The following is a 24,178-nucleotide window of genomic DNA, read 5'->3' on the forward strand; positions in this document are numbered from 1 at the left end:
TAAACTTTTTTGTTATATGATTATTAAGGAGCTGGTGGTGCTGTTGGCAGCACTGTTGCCTTGCTGCAAGAAGTGTGCAAATCAAATCCTTTTCAACCCGATTTCTTCTCTGCTTGAGGACCCAAAAACCTCCAAATTCCTTCTTAAACCGGGCGTAAACTGTACGATATTTTCAATCATTGTACCCAGCTACAGCTCAAACTGTACGATAAAACCTCAGGGTTAAAAGCTCGCAGCTCTCCATCTCTGTTCTTACTGTACGGCCCGACGCTCTGATGCGACCTGGCTGCTCACGCTGTACGTCTAAAACATCAGACTCAGCGCCGTAGAGAGATGCCGCTACTCAGCAACCTTTACAACCCGCAGAGCCACACAATTTGGTTAGAGCCACAAAAGTTACACATCTATCTGAAATAAGAGCTTGTTTTTTTATAGTATAATATAGAAACTTGTTTAATTTTTTTTTAAATTAAAGATCAGTGTTTATTATTTGACCAACAGTATTTTTATGTTTAGGTTTAATGCATTTTCTTCTATTGAACATTTGATTTTTATAGCAAATGCCATCAAAATTATGAAAAAGCAAGTCGTTTGCAACCTATTGACAAAAAGATACTTCATTTATCTATAGTAAAATATTCTATACACCATTAGTTTTTTTCTGGAAAAGTTATGCATATATTGCAGAACTAAATGCATCCTAAAGCTAGCAATTATAAATTACTTTTACATTTATAAACATTGACCAAGTTTTTAAAAGCCAAAGCTGAAGGTGTAAAGAGCCACATGCGGCTCTGGAGCCACAGGTTGCAGACGCCTGTTCTAGCTGCACCAGTAATGAAACATGATAAAGAGAAGCTGAGGGCTGTGGGTCCAATCTGCAGCAGACCTCATCCGGAAGCATCCTTCTTCTTTCGCTTTGAGGTGAGACTTTTGTTTGTGTGCGGCGAAAGCAAAGTTATCAAAGCAACAATCATGATAAAATATTGACAGAGCTCGGATCCTGTTGTGGTCACAGCGTTGGTCCTGGTGGGTGGATGTGGGGTCTGACCTCAGCCTCTGGTGGTTACTGAAGAGTAGATGGTCAGATCAGGTTCTTCTTCTGCTTTTCTTCTAAAATGCACAGAACAAACAAAAAGAAGAAGCTATTGCTTGAGCAATGTCTCAGCTCACTTCAGTTTACATAACTGACAGAAACAGTGGAGCTCAAAGTTGCAGGGACAGCAGGATCCGGGAGTCCAGATGAAATCTGAAATGTCCAGAAGAACTGGTAGATGAAAACTTCAGCAACACTTGAAGGATAAGGAGCAGACTTTATTAACAGAAGCTCCATCATATATCAGAGCTCTGATTACCCCGTATGTTCCTAACAGAGCACTTCGCTCTCAGACTGCAGGTCTGCTGGTGGTTCCTAGAGTCTCTAAAAGTAGAATGGGAGGCAGATCCTTTAGCTATCAGGCTCCTCTCCTGTGGAACCAACTCCCAGTTTTGGTCCGTGAGGCAGACACCCCGTCTACTTTTAAGACTAATCTTAAAACTTTCCTTTTAACAAAGCTTCTAGTCAGAGTGGCTCATGTTACCCTGAGCTACCTTTATAGTTTTACTGCTATAGGCTTAGGCTGCTGGAGGACATCAGGATCTAATTTTCTCACTCTATATAGTTCTACTGTTCTTCAATTATGCATTACGTGTTATCATTTTTGCTTTAACTTTTTGCTCTCTCTCTTTTCTCTTCATAGTAGGTACACCTGGTCTGGCGTTCTGTTAACTGTGACATCATCCAGAGAAGACGGCTCACCCGCTACTACCATCTAATGTAGAACAGATTACTAGATCGATGTGTGCTTCTGTGCTTGTTTGTCTCTCTTGTTGTGTCTCTGCTCTGTCTTCTGTAACCCCAGTCGGTCGAGGCAGATGACCGTTCATACTGAGCCCGGTTCTGCCGGAGGTTTTTCCTTCCCGTTAATGGGGAGTTTTCCTCTCCACTGTCGCTTCATGCTTGCTCAGTGTGAGGGATTGCAGCAAAGCCATGTACAATGCAGACGACTCTCCCTGTGGCTCTACGGTTCTCCAGGAGTGAATGCTGCTTGTCGGGACTTTGATGCAATCAACTGGTTTCCTTATATAGGACATTTTGACCAATCTGTATAATCTGACCCAATCTGTATAATATGATTGAATTTGACTTTGTAAAGTGCCTTGAGATGACATGTTTCATGATTTGGCGCTATATAAATAAAATCAAATTGAATTTAATCTACCGGTTTGTTGACCCACTTCATGCACCTTGGAAGTTGTGCCAGAAACCTTTAGCTATATCCAGGAGAAACGTCAGAAAACCTTTCAGCCTGGTTGTTCAACCTTGTGAAGATCAGCTGTTCTCAAGGTTGTGTTTGAGCTTTTTTTATTTTTATTTTTTTTACATCTTATTGAATCCTCTGGGCTCTCACGTCTTTAGAGAAACGAGGAAACAGGCAGACGAGGAGCTGAGACATCTGCATGTCTTACCTGTTCTGCTGGTTCTGTTTGAACTGGACTGAGGCGTAGCTGACCTCCTCCGCCTCTTGGCCGGTTTCCTGCCTCCGATATCCTGCCTCCTCCCGTGGAGGCGGCAGGACGCTGCTGGGGATGTGATCAGCATTCTGGTGAGCAAAGAGAGGAGAAGATGGTAAATCTGAGGAACAGGTTGCTCCAGCCGCTCCGGGTCGCATCCAGTCACCTGAATCCGAACCATCAATGGTTCTGAATAATTATATTTCTAACTTTATCATTCTGATTGCTGCTTTTATTGTTTATTAACATTCACTATTGTCTTATTACTTAATTTTTGCAAAACAAACTCTTTCCCTTGTGTTTTATCATCAAGCCTCCAGTCAGTTAAAGGAGATGTTTCCTCACACTGAGCCAGCTTCTGGTTCTGCAGGAGCTTTCTTCCTGTTAAAAGGGATTCGTTCTTCAGCTGGGTTTCCATGAATGAGATAACGTGGATTTATTTCTCTTGAAATGACAGCAATTGAGACTTGGTGCAATATATAAATAAAGCAAACTGAAATGCATCCTGCAGAATCTGGATCTGGGATGTTTTTGGAGAACCAACAGTGACAGAAATCAGAACGTTTCTTGACATCTGTCTTAAACGCAGCACTTTCCTAACAAAACTTTCAGAGCACTTTACAGGACTAAAAAAAGCTGAAAGATTCAAACAAGCGAATATAAGAGATAAAAAATAATGTTTTGGTAAATCTGTTTGCAAAAAGCCTTAAAGTACAAACCAACTCCACAGAAAACTGTAATAAATAAGCCATTGTCTGGCGTCAAAAGCCGTTTCCTCTGCTGTAATGTTGACCAATAGTTTACCTGCTGTGCTCCTTTTATTTAATCAAAGACGAAACAGGTTTATCAGTGTCGGATTCTTCTGCCTGCAGGACATCTGATAAACTTTTAATAATCTCTTGTAATGTCAGTTTTTATCAGAATGAGCTCTGAAGTGTGGATTTCAGCTCAGTTTGTCTCATGCATTAGAAATAAAGAAATGTTGAAGAATGAAATCAAATCTGAACCTTCTGAACATTCCTGTAGATTATTTGAATAACATTTTGCTCAAGGTTACTTATTACTTGCACCTGTGCATCCGCAACAATCAAAAACAACTATTTTCTAGAACAGAAAAACATATAAGTTCCATAAAGGAACAGAGACGTAAAACGAGGGGACTACATAAACAAAAGACTGAGAGTCACCTTCTTCCCTGGTTCTCCTCCCGCAGTATTCAGACTCTCTGGTGATGTTCGCTTCCTGCAACAAATAAAAAAAAAAAAAGCGTTTTAAAGATAGAAATAATGCATTAAAATAAAAATAATCATCCATATTTGATTTTCTGTGTAATGCAGTAAAATAAATGTAGATCCACCCCAATGACATGATTTGAGGCGGGTTTTGGTGGCTGGAGCAGCAATATGAAGGTTTAACAAACTCTTGCTTTAAATCAATTTATGTCAAACTATTATTGTTTCCTGTTTTTCTTAGGATGGTTCAGGCAACAGGGGAGATGTTGAGCTTTGAGGAAAATTAGATGATTTCAGGTTGAAGCTGTAGTCGGTGATCCTGTTCAGAAACTGGGTAAAATTGGCCTTCCATCCTGAAAGTAATAAATACATTATGTTTTCACAAAGGGAGGTTAAATAAATCGTTCTCTGTGAAAGCTGCAGGCCTGTAAAAACTCTCTTTTTTACAGATTGGTCAGAGTTTTGGTTCTGCTCTCACCCTCCTCTGTCCCTCATGTTCCAGGGGAATCACTTTATCTACTGATTGTCCCAGATGCCATCATTCTGACGCGCTCACGTAACGCCAGTGTGCGTGCTCATTCCTTGTTAGTTTCCGCTTGCTGGCTGCACATGTGCACTGCTAGCTGGCTAGCTTAGCGGCTATCTTAGCGGTTAGCCGTTCATTGTAGCTCCAATGCTCTCACCGTAGACTTTGAACATGGGTGAGAGTCACAGAAAGCACACCACATACATGAGGGCGACTGTGGCTTGATGGCTTGATTAGTTGTCTTGCAATCGGAAGGTTGTGGGTTGGATTCCAGCTTCCCCTTGTCACATGTTGATGTGCCCCTGGGCAAGGCACTTAACCCCAAGTTTTCTACTGAGCTGTGTATTGGTGTATGAATGTGTGTGTGATTGGATGAATGTGGCTCTAGTGTACAGTGCTTTGAGTGGTCAGTATGAATGGTAAAGTTCTATATGCAAGTTCAGTCCATTTACCATTCATGTTTATGAGAAGAAGAGGAATGACTTTAGCCTAACGGCATTCTGGTCTTCAATTTTTGAAGTTTATTCCGAAGTTTCTGGAGCTACCATTCACCATTGCCCTTTCACTGGACTCTTTGGTTTATCAGTAAACAATATTTCCCTCAGTAAGCCGCATTTGAACTTGGCCTACTCCTCCCTTCTGGCACGTCTGCTTATTTTTTTTAAATTGGAAAAATGACCGCCCCCTTCTTTTGGAAGACTGATATGTGATGTGTTGTTTTTTTAAACTGACAGAGTGAGATACAAACTAAATGAATCAGTGTCTCAGCTTGATTTGACATAGCGTCCATTTATCTTCCATGTAAAACAACCAACTATGCATTTTGACTTTGAATAAGATTTATTTTCTTCTTGAATTTCTTTTGGATAACCACCATGGACTTTTTTGGTTCTCTTTCTCTTTTATTTTGCTTTGTGTGACTATAAGTATGTTTTTGCCTGGTCACCCCAATATTAATTAGTTTTTGTCTGTTTTCCTCCTTGTGTTATTTCCTATTTTTCAGGGTTTGTTGCCTTGTTTCTGTTTTTTTTTTTTTTAAATCTCAATAAATGTACTTTGCCATAGACAAAGGACTCAGTAGAAAGAAATAAGACCAGAGTGGATTTGGGGGATTTTTTTCACGAGATTTTGCACAGTTATTTAAAAAGAGACAACCCTAGCTCTAAAATGGAAAGAACCAGATCTTTGTGGTTAGGATGGACAGGTACCTTTTAATGATGAAGATGAAGAGTATGAGGGTGGTGACCACCAGCAGGACTCCAAACACCACACCAGCAATCAGGGGCAGGTTAGAGGCTGGAGAGACAGATAAGTTTTTATCAGAACAAAGCATTCAGACCGTCTGCTAGTTTTATCCTTTACGTAACTTTTAATCAGACGGGTCACAGCTGGACGCATTTTGCTCACAGATTCTGAAAACTTCAGAGACCAAAAGGTTTTGAAGCCTCTGTGTGACGCTTAAATACAAGCAGAGCTCAAAAATGGAAAATGTTATGAAAATGTTCAATATTTTCCGTCCCTCTTTGTACATTTCATGTGATTTACAGATTTATTGACCAGAGAGTGAAATATTGAAACCTTGTTTCATGTAATTCTGATGGTTCTGACTGCAGAGAATAAAAACCTAACCTTGGGTGTCTCTGATTATTGCATGAGATCAATAAAAATAACATTTTAAGCAGAACTGTCTGGGCTCCTTTTGCATGAACTACTGCATCGATGTGGTAGTTCAAAAGGACCGGGTACCACCGTGGCCACTGAAGCAGATTTTGGTACTTTGGCAGAGATGATCGGTATCAAGTCCTGCTGGAAAATTAAATCAGTTGAAGCTCACCAGCAGAAGAAGGCATGAGTTGCTCTAAAATATTCTGGTAGATGACCCAGTGGGCCAGAACCAGCAGATGACATGGCACCCCAAACCTGCCCTGACTGGGGAAACTTCAGACTTCAAGTGGTGCAGATTCTGGATCTTTCCACTCTTCCTCCTCTGGGACTCTGGGACCTTGATTTCTAAATTAAATGAAAAACGTTACTTTCATGAAAAGACCACTGAGCAACAGTCCGGTTCTTGTTCTTCTGGGCCCAGGTAAGACGCTTGTGGCCCATGGATCCGCCTATGCTTAGTGGTTCTTGATGCGCTGATCCAGGCTCGGTCCACCTGGGTTGAAAATCCTAAAAACTCCTGAATGGATTCTGTTGGACTATCCGGTCCAGGCTGCGGTTCTCCCTTCCTCTAGGGCAGGGGTTCTCAAACTTTTCATGGCCAGGGACACCTCAGTAGTGCTAACATTTTTCCAAGGACCCCTTTAGATTCCTCATGCTGATAGTATTTTTAAACAGCCTGTTAAATACATTAGAAATTATGTATGTTTTTACATATACATGTAAATACACCTAATATTAGAGATTTGGTGGAGATTAGATCCTCATTCTCGATAAAGCCAAACTCGATGTAACTGTTGTCTCTGCTAATTTTAGCTGATTTAGCTTTTACTTTACAAACTTTTACTTTTACTTTACATAAAGTGGACAGTGTTAAATATTTGTCCATTGTGTTAGTTGGTGATCAACCCTGACGCATCTTCAGCAGGGCCTCCTCAGGCCCGACAACATGCGTTTCACTGACCCCCAACCTGTGGTTCGTTGACCCCAGTTTGAGGGACGCTGCTCTGGTGTGCCTTTATACCACACTTTTCCTTCCACACAACTTTCTAAGAATAGGAATTATTTAATTTTCAGTCATAATGATTAATATGACTGAAATAAAGGCTTGAAATATTTCCCTTTAAGTGTAACGAGGTTATGTAATAGATAAACTTCACTTTCTGTAGGAGAAAATATATTGAACATTTCAGATTTTTTAGATGCGACTGTATGTGTTGGAGGAATTGTTGTTGTGGGGATATCATCTTTGTTTTTTATCTAATGAAAATGTCTCCAGTTAGAAGCAGGACCAACCTTCCTCCTCTGCTTCCACCTGCAGGCTGAATGGCTCTGACTGGGTCATCACAATGTTACTTGTTAGAGCACAGGTGTAGTTCCCAGAATCCTTTGCTGTCAGGGTGCTGAGATGGAGGGTGGAGCCATTTTCTGAGAGGGTGTGGCCGTCTTTGTGCCAGGTGACCTCCAGGTGATTGAAAGTACAGCGTGAAGTGGTGCATTGCAGGGAGATTGCTTGACCGCTGCTGAACTTGTTGTTCTGATCGGAGCTGTTGATCTTCATTTTGATCGCCTCTAAATAAAAACTTCTCATTAGTTTTCATTAATATTACTAATTATCATCTGGGTCTGAATGTGATGTTTTTATCTTACCAACAACTGTGATGCTGACTCCCATTGGGTTTGTGAAGTGTCCGGCAGTATTATTAGCTTCCATCCTGAAGCGAAAGGTTGCGTTATCCTGCATCCCAACGCCTCGTATCATCAGGGTGCAGTTTCCCTCCAGGTCTCCTAGGTACCGGTATCGAGGATCATTGTTTCTTGAATCGCTGTCATACAAAGACGGCGTTGTTGTCTGACAGACCGGATGATTTATACACCAGCGAGCTCTGGTGACCTTCAGAGGAATCTTTGTTCCACTCTTAATGAAATATTTTTTAGGTGTGAAGGAGCAGGGCAGAATGACAGTAGATCCAGTCACTGCACAGGTAGATGTAAACGGGTACTGAATGTTTGGGGCCATGGCTCCTGGAAAAAACACAGAGTTGAACATGATAACAGAAAAGTCGAAGCCTTCAGCTGATCCAAAATGCTGCAGCAAGAGTTCTGATGAAAACCAACAAGAGGGATCATATTTATCCAATTTTAGCTTCCCTTCATTGGCTTCCTGTTAAATCAAGAATAGAATTTAAAATTCTCCTTCTAACGTATAAAGCCCTTAATAATCAAGCTCCATCATATATCAGAGCTCTGATTACCCCGTATGTTCCTAACAGAGCACTTCGCTCTCAGACTGCAGGTCTGCTGGTGGTTCCTAGAGTCTCTAAAAGTAGAATGGGAGGCAGATCCTTTAGCTATCAGGCTCCTCTCCTGTGGAACCAACTCCCAGTTTGGTCCATGAGGCAGACACCCCGTCTACTTTTAAGACTAATCTTAAAACTTTCCTTTGTGACAAAGCTTCTAGTCAGAGTGGCTCATGTTACCCTGAGCTATCTCTATAGTTATGCTGCTATAGGCTTAGGCTGCTGGAGGACATCAGGGTCTATTTCTCTCACTCTGCTGAGTTCTCCTACTGCTCTCCAATCTGCATTTTTTCTTATTATTTCAGCTTTTAACTTTTTGTAATTTTTTTCTTCATAGAAGGTACACCTGGTCTGGTGTTCTGTTAGCTGTGACATCATCAGGGGAGGCAGATCATCCTCTATTACCATCTAAAATAGAAAGTACTCCTGGGTCAATGTGAGCTTCTGAGCTTTCTGTGTCTCTGCTCTGTCTTCTCTAACATAGAAAGTACTCCTGGGTCAATGTGAGCTTCTGTGCTTTCTGTGTCTCTGCTCTGTCTTCTCTAACATAGAAAGTACTCCTGGGTCAATGTGAGCTTCTGAGCTTTCTGTGTCTCTGCTCTGTCTTCTCTAACATAGAAAGTACTCCTGGGTCAATGTGAGCTTCTGTGCTTTCTGTGTCTCTGCTCTGTCTTCTCTAAGCCCCAGTGGGTGGAGGCAGATGAGCGTTCACACTGAGCCTGGTTCTGGTTCTGCTGGAGGTTCTCCTCCCTGTTAAAGGGGAGTTTTCCTCTCCACTGTCGCTTCATGCATGCTCAGTATGAGGGATTGCTGCAAAGCCATCAACAATGCAGACGACTGTCCACTGTGGCTCTACGCTCTTTCAGGAGGAGTGAATGCTGCTTGGAGAGACTTGATGCAACCTGCTGGTTCCTTTTATATAAGACATTTTTTGACCAATCTGTATAATCTGATTGAATTTGACTTTGGAAAGAGCCTCGAGATTAAATATTATTAGTTGGTGCTATATAAATAAAATTGAATTGAATAGAACCAGGAGCTCATCCAGCCATGCTGACAACTCAAAGTCCTGCATCCACACGTCCAAACACGCACACACCCATGCACCAACATGCAGATCAGCAGAAATCTCAATGTTCAGAACCAAAGGACGCCTGGACAAGTGGTGAAAGGAAGGCAGGAATCAAACTCACAACTTTCTGACTGTATGATAACTGTTGAGGCATCGCTTCCGAAACCCAGACCAGAAAACCTGAACCTGTGGAGTCACACGTAAATTTTATCCCTCACATAAAGTCTTTTAGTAAACTTGCCTCTGGTTGTAGAAGCAGAATCCTGGTTCAGAAAGTAAAAGTCGGTCCAGAGATTACCAAAGGGAGTAAAAAAAGACCCAAGTTTAATTTATGCATTTATTGTCACTGACCCTGTCTGCAGCTGAAGTTGTGGGTTTAATTCCAGCTTCTTCCTACATGTTGATGGGCCCCTGGGTGAGGCACTTAACCCCAGGTTCCTACTTTGTGAGTTTGTGAGTGTGAATTAGTGAATGTGTCTCGTTTATAGGGCTTTGAGTTGTCAGTGTGAGTGGAGAAAATCTAAACATATTGAGCCCGTTGACAACCTGTTGATTTATTTTAGGACCATATTTACCGTTTCTGTCTGTTAATGTATGCCATGCATTTATTTGTCTTTTATATGACATTTTCCTTTTAGATGTCTGTGAAAACCTTTGAATTATCTGATGTATGCCTGGTTTTAGGTTCTGCATCCTGTAGCGACACTCCTGTCCGCGGTCAGCAAACCTTTGAGTAATCAGCAATAAATAGGACCTCTTGCAAATAGCACAGTCACCCCCCCCCCCCCCCACCCCCCACCCACCCAGTGCTCCAACTTAAGTTTCACTTTAAATGTCCTTACTGTGTGACAATAAACAATGTTTTTATTCTATTCTATGCTTATAAAAATGAAACAGAGATTGGGGATAATAACTCTTAAAACTGTTAAAACAGTAAATTTCACTTTTAAATAGTTTTGAAAAGTCGCTTCATGATGAAGTTAAAAACCTCCTGTGGTTCTTACCTGCCAGAAGGAACATGAAGCTCCAGAGAACCTTTTTATCACGAGGTACCATCCTGAGCTTTCAGCCTCTGTGCTGCTGATCTTTCTGCACCATCACAAACTGAACCAGGGATTGAGAAACATCCTGTTCTCATTCTTTGACTTCCTCTTCTCTGTCTTTTGGCCAGTAACTCCACCTTGGGTTTTAATATTCAAGATTAAATCAGCTGCTTTGTGGAAAAACGTCTGGGTACTAAAACAGTTCAAGAATAAAAATGAAACACTCAAACATCGAAGTGAATAAGTTCAGATCTTATTAGCACTGATTCCAGTCTTTACTGTTAACTTGTTGGCATCCATGCGAGAGATCCTAACACTGAAATATTTCAATATTTTAACTAAACTGTACAAATTTTTTCTTTTGGATCAACAGCAGAAAAAACAGGCAGCTAAAGCACAATGACTGAAATGAACCGTGGACAGGCAGAAAGCAGCTGAAGTAGCCCCAGAGTCAAAAAATATGAAGCTCAAACAGAAATCTGGCCTGTAATCTGTATAATCTGACCCAATCTGTATAATATGATTGAACTTGATTTTGTAAAGTGCCTTGAGATGACATGTTTCATGATTTGGCGCTATATAAATAAAATTGAATTGAATTGAATATTCAGCAGTTACTGTAATGGCGGAGTAGATCGTCATTCCAGAATCCGATATTCGAGACAGACACGGTGTGGCACTTTAAAATGGTCAAAATAAAAATAAGTCCTGGTGCAGCAGACACTGAAGGCTCTGGGCAGCGCTGAGCAGGGTCCGTGGAGTACATCTACTCACTGCTGGCTGTCAGTAATCTGGCAGCAGGTGTATAATCTGGCAGCCTCAGTGTATAAAGGCATGGAAACAGGTGCAGGAGGTTGACTTGATTACGTAGCCGCTGGAGAAGCATTGGTGCCGCAGAAAATACCAATCAGGTGAAACAAGGAGAGTAGCAGCCAGCTGGCTACAATCAAACGGTTACAAGCTAACCACAAGGTTTGGGCTGAAAATGATCAAACAGAAGCTAAAATGTGTCCAAACTAAAACCAAAAACACACAGCATGAAGGAAAAGCCTCTGATTCTCATACATCTTAACTTATTGTTTGGTTATTAATCCAAACAAAATGAAAAACTTTAGTCCAACATAAAGTTTTATTCAATGGTTAAAGGACATGTGGTCTTATGGTAAGTGCACCTGTTTAATTCTCCCTGTTCATTTTTATTACCTAATTCTTCACCTTTGGATTGTGATTCTTAGTAAATCTGGTTACCTGTACGGGTTTCTTTTCTTCTATGATCAGAGGTGGAAAGTAACTAGTTACATGTTCTTTTCTGATAACACTGACCTCAAACCCAGCTGATGGATCAGCGGCTTCCTGCTTTTGATTTTCTCTTATTTTTTATCTCAGTAAAAAATTGTGCTTTCAAATGTAACTAAGGAAAATACTTGAATCAAATCAGACTCAAGTACAAGTAAAAGTTGGGATTGCTCCCCTGTGCAGCCCAGTTGCAGCACACTGTTCTCAGGAGTGAGGGCATAAAGCTTGCAACACGATCGTTAAAGTGATATCCTGAGGCTCTTAAACGATTAAGACATCCGTCCTTCATCTCATGGTCAATTATCAGTTTCCTGAAATGAGTTGCAAAAGCCAACTCTGAGAAATATGTCAAAATTTTTTAAATAACCTCCAGCAGACGTCTGTTTCCTGGCAGCTCAGTCTTTAGAAAGCTGGCAGCTTCCTGAGCTGACAGCTCATTTCACAAGTCAGAGGCAAAAGCAGATGAAGCTGGTTGTTACAGATCTATGTCTGATTGATTAATTAGCTTAGTAAAGCACATCCCTGCTTTAGGTTACTAACAGGTTAATATGTGAATAAGAGTAATCCAAAAAGGTTATAAAATAAAATAAAACAACTGGACTTCTATTGTGAAGCTGAAGACATTTCGCTTCCCATCCAGGAAGCTTTCTGAGTTCAAAATATCTGGAGCAGTGTGGAGCTCCCAGCTTTGTAGAGCAGCTGGCGAGGCCTTTTTGGAGCTTAGATTGAACAAGAGTGAATAAAAGTAGATTAAATGTCTCTGATGTATTTCCATTTTTCAACATCTAACAAGTCGCATGCTGAGAGCCAACCCACCGCTGAGCATTAACAGTCATCTGAACAGAATAGTCATTAACTCGTCACACTGTAATGTTACTTATTTGGACACCTAATGTTAGACATCTGTTATACACTTCTATATATCATACATTATATTTTATTATTTTCCAGCTCCCTAAAAACAGAAGGTACACCAGACTTAGTAAAAACTGAAATAATGTCACTGGCATTGTGGTTTTTCTGTTTATTTTTTTCTTCATTGAAACTGAGACAGGGAAGTTCTGCAGATCCAGATCTGAGACAGCATTGGGTTTGTTTTACCAGACCAGATTTATTTTATTTTTACACGCTTTACATGCATGAATGCTAACATTTTAATTTCAAATTGAACAGCAGTATTCCGTCTGAAACGTTTAGTTTTCGTAAAACCAAACCTGCAGACAGAGAATAAAAAAAAAAGGTTTCACCCCCTTATACAGATCTACTGCTTCAGGAGTTATGGCTTAGTGAAACAGCGCCCTCTAGAGTCAGAATCAGGTAGAACAGAGGGAATAGTTCAACTTTTTTTTGCTATATATTAATTGATTGATTGATTGATTGATTGATTGATTGATTGATTGATTGATTGATTGATTGATTTTATTTTAGTGTCATGCACCATAGGTGCCCAGCCCACATGGGCTAATAAGACACTACACATAAAAACATACAAAACTAAATGGCCACCGACAAGTCAACTGCTACAAAAAATGTAATCAATCAATCAACAATCAATCAATCTTTATCGATGCAAAAAATGCATCTTTAAATGTTCATACTCAACAAGGGTGCAGCACTTGTTGTCTTCTATCCCAAGCTTTACAAATAAAGGTAGCAAATGCAAAACTATACCTGTCATACATCCAACCAAGAATTTTATCCTTAGATCCATCTGCATCACTTCTATTAATACATTAAAATAAGGAAAATCTCAAATCAGTATACAGGGGACAGTAAAGGACAACATGATATTCGTCTTCCACCACATGAAGGCCACAAAAAAAAACACAGACTCTCTCCTCTACAGGGAGACATTTATACCTACCCACTTCCACTGCCAGAGGTAGGCTGCCGGTTCTAATCTCGGCACAAATTCAATTCAATTTTATTTATATAGCGCCAAATCATGAAACATGTCATCTCAAGGCACTTTACAAAGTCAAGTTCAATCATATTATACAGATTGGGTCAGATTATACAGATTGGTCAAAAATGTCCTATATAAGGAAACCAGTTGATTGCATCAAAGTCCCGACAAGCAGCATTCACTCCTGGAGAAGCGTAGAGCCACAGGGAGAGTCGTCTGCATTGTACATGGCTTTGCAGCAATCCCTCATACTGAGCAAGCATGAAGTGACTGTGGGAAGAAAAACTCCCCATTAACGGGAAGGGAAACCTCCGGCAGAACCGGGCTCAGTATGAACGGTCATCTGCCTCGACCGACTGGGGTTACAGAAGACAGAGCAGAGACACAAGAAGAGAGACAAACAAGCACAGAAGCACACATTGATCCAGTAATCTATTCTACATTAGATGGTAATAGCGGGGAGCCGTCTTCTCTGGATGATGTCACAGTTAACAGAACGCCAGACCAGGTGTACCTACTATGAAGATAAAAGAGAGAGAACAGAAAGTTAAAGCAGAAATGACAACACGTAATGCATAATTGAAGAACAGTAGAACTCTATAGAGTGAGAAAATTAGACCCTGATGTCCTCCAGCAGCCTAAGCCTATCACAGCACAACTATAGAGATAGCTCAGGGTAACATGAGCCACTCTAACTATAAGCTTTGTCACAAAGGAAAGTTTTAAGATTAGTCTTGAAAGTAGACGGGGTGTCTGCCTCACGGACCAAAACTGGGAGTTGGTTCCACAGGAGAGGAGCCTGATAGCTAAAGGATCTGCCTCCCATTTTACTTTTAGAGACTCTAGGAACCACCAGCAGGCCTGCAGTCTGAGAGTGAAGTGCTCTGTTAGGAACATACGGGGTAATCAGAGCTCTGATATATGACGGAGCTTGATTATTAATGGCTTTATACGTTAGAAGGAGAATTTTAAATTCTATTCTTGATTTAACAGGAAGCCAATGAAGGGAAGCTAAAATTGGCGAAATATGATCCCTCTTGTTGATTTTCATCAGAACTCTTGTTGCAGCATTTTGGATCAGCTGAAGACTTTGAACTGCATTTTGTGGACTTCCTGATTTAATTACGATAGTCCAGCCTTGAAGTAACAAATGCATGGACTAGTTTTTCAGCATCACTCCTGGACAGAATCCTTCTATTTTTGGCGATATTCCTGAGGTGAAAAAAGGAAACTCTGGAAACCTGTTTAATATGGGATTTAAATGACATGTCTTTATTACCAGAGGCCAAGTTAATGCTATCCAGATTAAGTGATTGATTAAGAAATTTATTTTATGAGGACTCTGGTCCAAAGATTACAACTTCTGTCTTGTCAGAATTTAAAAGGAGGACATCTAAAGTCATCCAGCTTTTGATGTCATCAAGACATGACTGCAGTCGAAGTAACTGATTGGATTCATCAGGATTTATGGATAAATATAGCTGAGTATCATCAGCATAACAGTGGAAATTAATCCCATGCTGTCTGATAATTTTGCCAATCGGAAGCATATATATAGTAAATAGAATTGGTCCAAGGACTGAACCCTGTGGTACTCCACAGGTGACCCTAGAGTTTGAGGAAGATTTATTATTAACATGAACAAACTGGAATCTGTCTGACAGATAAGATTTAAACCAGCCTAATGCTTTCCCCTTAATCCCTACAGTATGTTCAAGTCTTTGTTGGAGAATATTGTGATCAACTGTGTCAAATGAGATCTAACAGGACAAGTACAGACACAAGTCCATTATCTGAGGCCATGAGAATATCATTAGTGACCTTCACCAGAGCTGTTTCAGTGCTATGATGAGCTCTGAAGCCTGACTGAAACTCCTCAATTAGGTCATTACTTAGTAAATGTTAATTTACTAACTCATCTTGATCAAGAGATGGTTTCTTAAGTAAAGGTTTAATAACAGCTACTTTAAAAGCCTGTGGTACATATCCATTTACTAAGGATAGATTAATCATGTCTAAAATAGGACCACTGATCAGAGGGAATACCTCCTTAAACAACTTGGTTGGGACTGGGTCTAACATGCAGGTAAAAGGTTTAGATGAAGCTAAAATTTTAGATATGCTGCTCTAACTCTGCGAAGGGTCTTGTTATACAACAATAGACTGTCCCTCCAGATTAAGTAGGATTCCTCTTGGTGTGTAGAGCGGCATTTTCTCTCCAATTTCCTATCAATGTGCTTCAAGGAACGCAGCTCTGAATTAAACCAGGGAGCCAGCTTCCTGTGAATAATGACCTTCTATTTCAAGGGAGATACATTATCTGATGCAGAACGCAATGAGGACGTCACACCATTAACAAAAACATCTATTTGTGAATGGGAAGAAACAACATTGCTGCTATCTACAGGGCATTTCTGCAATACTGAGGATATTAAAAGGGGGACTGACTCTTTAACGTTTGATGCAGCAATATCGGATAAAGATCAACTATAATGGAACCCTCTTTTGGGGGTGGAGAACTCAGTTAGATTAAACTCAAATGTTATTAAAAAAATGATCAGATAGGACAGGGTTGTGAGGAAATACTGTTAATTCTTCACAATCGATGCCATATGTCAGCACAGGACTAAAGTATGGAGCCAAGAGTGCGTAGGATAGTTTTAAAGGCTACGCTAAGGTTATCACATTCTGTGTCAACATGAATGTTGAAATCCCCCACTATAATAACCATGTCAGAGTTTATCACCAAATCACATAAGAAGTCTGACAATTGATCCAAAAACTGAGAGTAAGGGAGATCGACAGGTGGATTGGTGCGGCGTCTGCTGTGAAGCGGCGCTGTACCGATCTGTTGTGGTGAAGAGAGCTGAGCCAAAAGGCGAAGCTCTCGATTTACTGGTCGTTCCACGTTCCTACCCTCATCTATGGTCACGAACTTTGGGTCGTGACCGAAAGAACGAGATCCCGGATACAAGCGGCTGAAATGAGTTTTCTCCGTAGTGTGTCTGGACTCTCCCTTAGAGATAGGGTGAGGAGCTCAGTCATCCGGGGAGGACTCAGAGTAGAGCCGCTGCTCCTCCACGTCCAGAGGAGCCAGTTAAGGTGGCTCGGGCATCTGGTCAGGATGCCTCCTGGACGCCTCCCTGGTGAGGTGTTCCGGCCACATCCCACCGGGAGGATGCCCAGGGGAAGACCCAGGACACGCTGGAGGGACTATGTCTCTCTGCTGGGAACTCCTTGGGATTCCTCCTGAGGAGCTGGTCCAAGTGGCTGGGGAGAGGGACGTCTGGGCCTCCCTACTGAAGCTGCTACCCCCGCCACCCGACCCCGGATAAGAGGAAGAAGACGGACGGACGGACGGACTGAGAGTAAGGGCCCGGTGGACGATACAAAACAACAAACAGAAGAGGTTTTATTGCTGTGCAATTTGGATGAGGGAAACTGATGGTTAAATGTTTAAAAAAACTCTAATTATTAATTGGCCTGGGACTAATTAGTAAATCGGACTGAAAGATGGTTGCCACTCCTCCTCCTCTTCCCACAGATCTGGGAATGTGGAAATTTGAATAATTGGAGGGAGTTAACTCATTTATACTAACGTAGTCCTCTTGTAGCCAGGTTTCTGTGAGACAAAATAAATCAATCTGATTATCAGAAATCATTTCGTTGACTAACAAAGTCTTTGGAGGGAGAGACCTTATATTTAATAGACCACATTTAATTGTTTTATTTTTAGGTTCAAGGTGAACCGTATTGATTTTTATTAGGTTTTTATGATTTGTTCCTTTTAGATCAGTTTTTGATCTGTTAAGTTTTGGCCGTGGGAAAGACACCGTCTCAATAGGATAATGGGTGGGTAACAGTACAGAAGCTGCAGAGAGGTGTGTTAAACTACGGCTCTGCTTCCTGGTCTGGACCCTGGGTTGTCAGCATTTAGGAGAACTAATAAATCCGGCCAGATTCCTAGAAAGAAGAGCTGCACCCTCCAAAGTAGGATGGATGCTGTCTCTCCGGATCAGACCAGGTTTTCCCCAGAAAGTTCTCCAGTTATCAATGTAGCCCACATCGTTTTCAGGACACCACCTAGACAACCAGCGGTTGAATGATGACATGCGGCTAAACATGTCATCACTGGTCAGATCAGGCAGGGGACCAGAGAAAATTACGGAGTCCGACATAGTTTTAGCAAACTCACAAACCGAAGCAACACCAACTTTAGTGACCTCCGATCGGCGTGACCGGGTGTCATTACCGCCAGCGTGAATAACAATCTTACTGTATTTACGCTTATCCTTAGCCAGCAGTTTTAGGTAAGTTTCTATGTCGCCTGTTCTGGCCCCTGGCAGGCATTTAACTATGGTCCCTGGTGTCTCTAGTGCCACGTTTCTGACTATTGAGCTCCCAATAATCAGGGTCGGCTTCTCAGCGGGTGTGTCGCTGAGTGGGGAAAAACTTGTTAGAAACGCAGACGGGTTGGTGGTGAACTGGGGGCTGAAATCTAGAGCTATGCTTCCTACGAACCGTCACCCAGCCAGCCTGGTTACCCGGCTGCTCGGGTGCTACTGCTTTAGGTTCGCTACGTGAAGTTACTCTATGCGGCTCCGCGCTAGCAAAGGGGCGGCTATCAGCTGTTTTTTCCATAGGACAGAGCCGGGTCTCCAATTCTGACATCCTCGCCTCCAAAGCTACAAAAACACTACATTTATTACAAGTACCATTATCACCATAGCTCTCAACTCTCACGCATTGACCGTGTGACACACGCATTTCATCAATTGCACACGCTCACACGCATTACTTTGAAAATCTCAATCTTACAATCAAAATCTCACTCTTGAAACGCACGCGTACGGACGCTTCGCGTCATGGCGGAACCGATTTGCGGTACAATGGTTTCCGCACGTCCAGTAGTAGAGGGAACACAGCTGCGAGGGCCGCCGCCGCGCAAACAAGTTTCCCTCATCCAAAGTGAAACAGTTCTACGGTCCGTGTTGCGTGCGAATTAAATGGTAAGTCGTCATGTTTTATTAGTTTGAAATAATTCAAATTGCCTAATAATTTCTGAAAGCAAACTGTCGCCATTACTTTCCTTCTTTATTGAATGATGTGAAGTAAGAAAGTAAGATAGTCCGTTTAAAATAGTGACCGTCTTGAATCGACCAACACCCCCCCCCCCACCCCCACCCACCGTCGGACCACAATCTCACTCTCAACTGTCGTCAAAAGTTGAGAGGTATGATTATCACCAAAGGAGGCAGAGTAATAGGAGATAGGGGGGGACTTAGACAGAGACGGAGAGGCGGAGGAGAGAGGAAGGGGGAAGCCATTGTGGAGCTAAAGCTAGGCTAGGCTAAAAGCTAGGCTAGCGCCCTTTTACCACGCCAAAAAAGCAAACCGTGTGAAACACGAGGAGTTCCCAAGCGCAATGTGCAGCTACAGAGAATGTTTTAAAAGTGCCTATGTGTTAGAAACAGATGTTACAGCAAAGAGATTTAAGATAAAAGCGAGAGAGTCTGGAGCAACAGACCGTCGTTCACACCGTGAAAACAGGAAGTGAGTCAAAAGGACTCGTCACAAAGGAGAATATAATTTATTCTACGCTTTTACAGGTGAGTTGTTGAAATGTAGTTACAGTGGAACATCTATAAATTTAGAGTGTCTTCTCCATTGCATAAATCAGAGAATGAAAGCAGCTGAAACATTTCTTTCCAGAAATAGGGCTTGGGCGTCATGACGTAATTACTTTGCATGGCCGCCATGTTGATGGCCTCCTTTACCGCTACTCAGACTACTGCCTATGACTACCGCGTGCTGTACTCCCTCTCAGCCATGTTTTAATTTGATTAATTTCACCTTAACTTGATTTCAACCATGGTAAACCGTTGCTGTGTTGTGGGCTGTAACAGCGCAACACATGATTGCCATGGGAAAAACATAGAAAATGGGTTAACTTTCCACCGCTTTCCTGCCTGGAGGCGCAACCACGGAGAAAAAGAGTCAGAGATAACAAAGAGTCGTCGGCTCGCTTGAATCGCGGCTTTAAGACTACCGAACATAACTTTCCACAGTATCCCGATGTCAATGAGAGTGTGTTCCCTGCATTTTCATTCTGGTAAGTTAAAGATGCACGGTTTTATTTTATAGCCTACATTGTTTCTTTCCTTCAACCGCGACACCACATACATGCATTAATGCGCGCCCAGAGACCGTTGATATAGGCTCAAAAATACGTGAGAAACCCGGAGGGTTTAGGGAGGTTTGGCAGTTAACGTTACTAACTACACCTTTGAAACACATAGCAGCTAGTTAAAAGTACATTACATGCGTGAGTGGTTGTTAGCACTAACGGTTAGCAGGTGCCAGAGCCCGTCTGAGCACAGCTTACCTTTGTACGAATTACTGTGTTCCCACTGTTTGCTGGCTTTATGATCTGCAGCTCATGAACCCATCCATTTATGAACTGCACACCGGTGCATGGCAGCCTCGCCTCTGTCAGTCTGCCCCAGGGCAGCTGTAGCTACTAACATAGCTCACCACCGTCAGGGTGTGAATGTGTGTGTGAATGGGTGAATGACTGAACTGTAGTGTGATGTGCTTTAGAGGTCGTCAAGACTAGTTAAAGCGCTATACAAGTACAAGCCATTTACCATTTGTAGCTGTGGAACTGTTCTGACATATAGGCGCTCACACCACAAACAAGGTAGCCAAAGACGTCTGATATGCAAAACGGTGGCAACATGAGTTTCGTCATCGGTGCTCCACTCATTGTTTGAAACTTCATATGGATCCAAATTATTAATAATGCTGATTTTGTCAACATAACAGTCCCTGGCTTCTCTATTTAATGTGTCCCGATAAATTCCAGATCCTTTTCGGGATTTTAACATCTTTTTTCTATCTATTCTACTTCTATGTCTCTTCGTTCAACAACGTTATGTCAGCGTTATGTTAACGTTCGCGTAGCCATCAACATGGCCGCCACGTCCCACAATGCAACGCGGATCCCAAGCCCTATTGCTCTGTATATTTTTCTGGGGTGATTAAAAAGCAGAATCTGTGGTAAAAGAAATTCTTCCTCCTTGTGTCTCAGTACGTTGTGAAACTGTGGTGAAACACAAGACTCTGTTTCACAAACCCGTTCCCTTCAGAGTTACAGATGCGCTGAAAGAACATGCGTATAGACAGAAATTTTTAACTTTTCTGTCAATATGCGGCACGTTAAGGGTCCTCCTCTTTTCATTATATGTAACACAAAAATGTTGTTGTTTTTTTTGTTACGAACTGTGTGGACTAATATACCCAACAGCCAAATGGCATCCTTTAGCTTGGACTTCATAGCAGAAAAAAAATAAATACAAAGGTCTGACCTTGTTCATCAGCTCCGAATTCTTCTTCTCTGAGAAGAAGCATTCCCTTGTTTGCACATGCGCAGTGCACAAGGTTGGGGGAAATCAGCTCGTAGCTCTGCTACAACAGCAGGATCTCATCTACTCCAAACAAAAAGACACAAAAGTAGCTCTGATGCTGCAGAGCTGCACTTTTACCTTCTAGCTGCACCAATAATGAAACATGATAAAGAGAAGCTAATAATAATAGTAATAGTAATAAATAGTAATATCATCTTTATTGTCATTGAAACATACATTGAAACATACATTACAACGAAATTTGTTCTCTGCTTTTAACCCATCACCCTTGGGGAGCAGTGGGCTGTGGGTCCAATCTGCAGCAGACCTCATCTGGAAACATCCTTCTTCTTTCGCTTTGAGGTGAGATTTTTGTTTGTGTGCGGCGAAAGCAAAGTTATCAAAGCAGCAATCAGGTTAAAATATTGACAGAGCTCGGATCCTGCTGTGGTCACAGCGTTGGTCCTGGTGGGTGGATGTGGGGTCTGACCTCAGCCTCTGGTGGTTACTGAAGAGTAGATCGTCAGAACGGGTTCTTCTTCTGCTTTTCTTCTAAAATGCACAGAAAAAATAAAAAGAAGAAGCTATTGCTTGAGCAATGTCTCAGCTCACTTCAGTTTACATAACAACTGAGAGAACTGCAAAAGGTGAGTTAACAGTGGAGCTCAAAGTTGCAGGGACATTAGGCTCCGGGAGTCCAGATGAAATCTGAAATGTCCAGAAGAACTGGTAGATGAAAACATCAGCAACACTTGAAGGATAAGGAGCAGACTTTATTAACAGAAGGTCTGTTAATAAAGTCTGCTCCTTATCCTTCAAGTTTTGCTGAAGTTTTCATTTACCAGTTTGTTGACCCTCTTCATGCACCTTGGAAGTTGTGCAAGAAACCTTTGGCTATATCCAGGAGAAACGTCAGAAAACCTTTCAGTCCGGCTGGAATGTGGCTCTAGTGTACAGTGCTTTGAGTGGTCAGGATGACTGGTAAAGTTCTATATAAGACAGAAATCTTATATAAGACTTCTAATGCATATAAGTTCAGTCCATTTACCATTCATGTTTATGAGAAGAAGAGGAATGACTTTAGCCTACCATTCACATTTGCCCTTTCATTGGACTCTTCAGTAAACAATATTTCCCTCAGTAAGCCGCATTTGAACTGTATGGCCTACTCCTCCCTTCTGGCATGTCTGCTTATTTTTTTTTAAATTGGAAAATGACCGCCCCCTTCTTTTGGAAGACTGATATGTGATGTGTTGTTTTTTTTTTTACTGAAATAATGAGATACAAACTAAATGAATCAGTGACTCAGTTTGATTTGACATAGCGCCCATTTATCTTCCATGTAAAACAACCAACTATGCTTTTGACTTTAAATAAGATTTATTTTCTTCTTGAATTTCTTTTGGATAACCACCATGGACTTTTTTGGTTCTCTTTCTCTTTTATTTTGCTTTGTGTGACTATAAGTATGTTTTTGCCTGGTCACCCAAATATTAATTAGTTTTTGTCTGTTTTCCTCCTTGTGTTATTTCCTGTTTTTGAGGGTTTGCTGCCTTGTTTCTGTTTTTTTTTTTTTTTTTAAAAGCTCAATAAACGTACTTTGCCAAAGACAAAGGACTCAGTAGAAAGAAATTGTCATGGTTTGGTTATGGTTTTTGTTTGTTATTTGATCAATTACTTCATTCTCCTGCCTTAAAGGCATACTATGCAACATTTTTCAGTTAATTAATATGTTCCATACCGTTTTGGATGATTAAATGAGTCATTTCAGGTTGAACAAAGGTTTTCTCGGCCGCCCTGGTGGTCTGTGGGGGAAATACCGTGCTTGCAATTGCAGGAGCAGTCGGCCCGCAGTCACAGGCTCAGTAGTCTTGTGTGCATCGCGAGAGTCGGTCTTGCTTTACGGCGAGAACTGCTACACGCCCGCAGTGAAAGGTGTGCTCGTTGGTAGCGCAGTGGTGATATTTGTGCAGTTATCATGGCGGAACCAGCGAGAAAACAGCGAAAGCCCATGTTGGAGCAGGCAAGAAAGAGGAAAAGGGCTCTGGACAGAGAGAGGAGTCGTACACGGGTGAACATAGAAGGATGCAAGGCTGACGCGGACCTCGCGTTTCTGCTGATGCGATGCGATTGTAAGTAACATTGTAGAGTTTCCCTCACGCTACCGCCTCACCGATATTCCAAAAAAATAATAATAAAAAAATAAAACTAACTCGATATGCGCGCCGCTCCGCTCAGCCCCCCGCTCCGCTCAGCCAGTCAGCGGCGCAAACTTTGTCTCCCCCCCCCCCCCCCCCCCCCCCCCCGCACCGCACCGCACAGCGGCGCAAAGCTTGTCTCCCCCCCGCTCCGCCGGTCGTCCCAAATCCAAATTCCTAGGGGAAACACTGCATTGGAATGGTTTCTCTCTCTCTCTCTCTGTGTGCATGTTCATACTTTCACTGTGTTAGTCATTGTTTGTACTGCCGTTTTTTCCACTTTTCGTTGCGTTCGCCTGTCTGCTAAGCTCAAAACAACCGCGCCTGGCTTGACAGAGAAACCAGGAGAACAGCTGAGCATATTTACGACAGTGCACTTTTACTTTCGCCCTCTGGGGGGAGCCTCGCTGGAAAATCAACGCCGGTTGCATAGTATACCTTTAAGTTCAGTTTCTATTTTAGGTTCTGTCTTAGTGTTTGATTTTGTTTTAGGTTATAAGTTTATCCGGCCTGCTCAGACCATTTCTGTCACCAGTCTAAGTTCAGTTCACCTGCCAGCATTCATTTGTCTTCCTGTCACTCCCCTTCACCAGTCACCATCCAATCGGCTTCAGTTTACTCCTAAGCACTTCCCTGTTCCCGATTAGCTCCACCCATGTCAGTAATTAGTTTCACTCCATTCACCTGATCACTCCCTTACTTATACCTGCCTCTGCCCCCTGCAATCTGCCACATCATTGTTTGTGTTTTCTGTGCCCAGTTGGTGAGTCAAGTTCAGCGTTCAATGCTCTCTGTTTACCTGTTCTTCTGACCCTGTTTGCCTCTGGATATTTGAGTTAGCCTGTCCCCTGTTTTTGCATATAGTTTTGTCTGTAACTGCCTTTTTGTTATTTTTGCTTATTGGATGCAGTCTTCCCATTTTTGTCTTGATCCCCGTTTTGGCTTTTGCTTTTTGTAAATAAATGTTATTTCACCTAACCTCTG

At 41.9% G+C, this 24,178-nt stretch overlaps 1 protein-coding gene across 3 annotated transcripts in view; it reads right to left on the bottom strand.

The window, feature by feature from the left end:
- Positions 1-715: 715 nt before the first annotated feature.
- The window catches only part of LOC105919137 (Fc receptor-like protein 5), a 38,553-nt gene continuing 15,090 nt past the window's right edge, over positions 716-24,178 (bottom strand). The window contains exons 1-8 of one of the 3 annotated variants that reach the window (XM_036135552.1): positions 11,007-11,182; positions 10,350-10,525; positions 7,624-7,998; positions 7,270-7,545; positions 5,520-5,607; positions 3,741-3,795; positions 2,509-2,642; positions 716-1,113 (exon numbers count right to left, since the gene is read on the bottom strand). In XM_036135552.1, coding sequence (XP_035991445.1) covers positions 1,053-1,113; positions 2,509-2,642; positions 3,741-3,795; positions 5,520-5,607; positions 7,270-7,545; positions 7,624-7,998; positions 10,350-10,401 — 1,041 coding nt within the window. In that variant the 5' untranslated portion in view covers positions 10,402-10,525; positions 11,007-11,182 and the 3' untranslated portion in view covers positions 716-1,052. Of the gene's footprint in view, positions 1,114-2,508; positions 2,643-3,740; positions 3,796-5,519; positions 5,608-7,269; positions 7,546-7,623; positions 7,999-10,349; positions 10,526-11,006; positions 11,183-21,269; positions 21,549-24,178 lie in introns of those variants that run through there. The other 2 variants (XM_036135553.1, XM_036135554.1) reach the window with 2 other exon arrangements.

Source organism: Fundulus heteroclitus, chromosome 3 (assembly GCF_011125445.2).
Source record: "Fundulus heteroclitus isolate FHET01 chromosome 3, MU-UCD_Fhet_4.1, whole genome shotgun sequence".
In the NCBI taxonomy this organism is placed as follows: Eukaryota; Metazoa; Chordata; class Actinopteri; order Cyprinodontiformes; family Fundulidae; genus Fundulus; species Fundulus heteroclitus.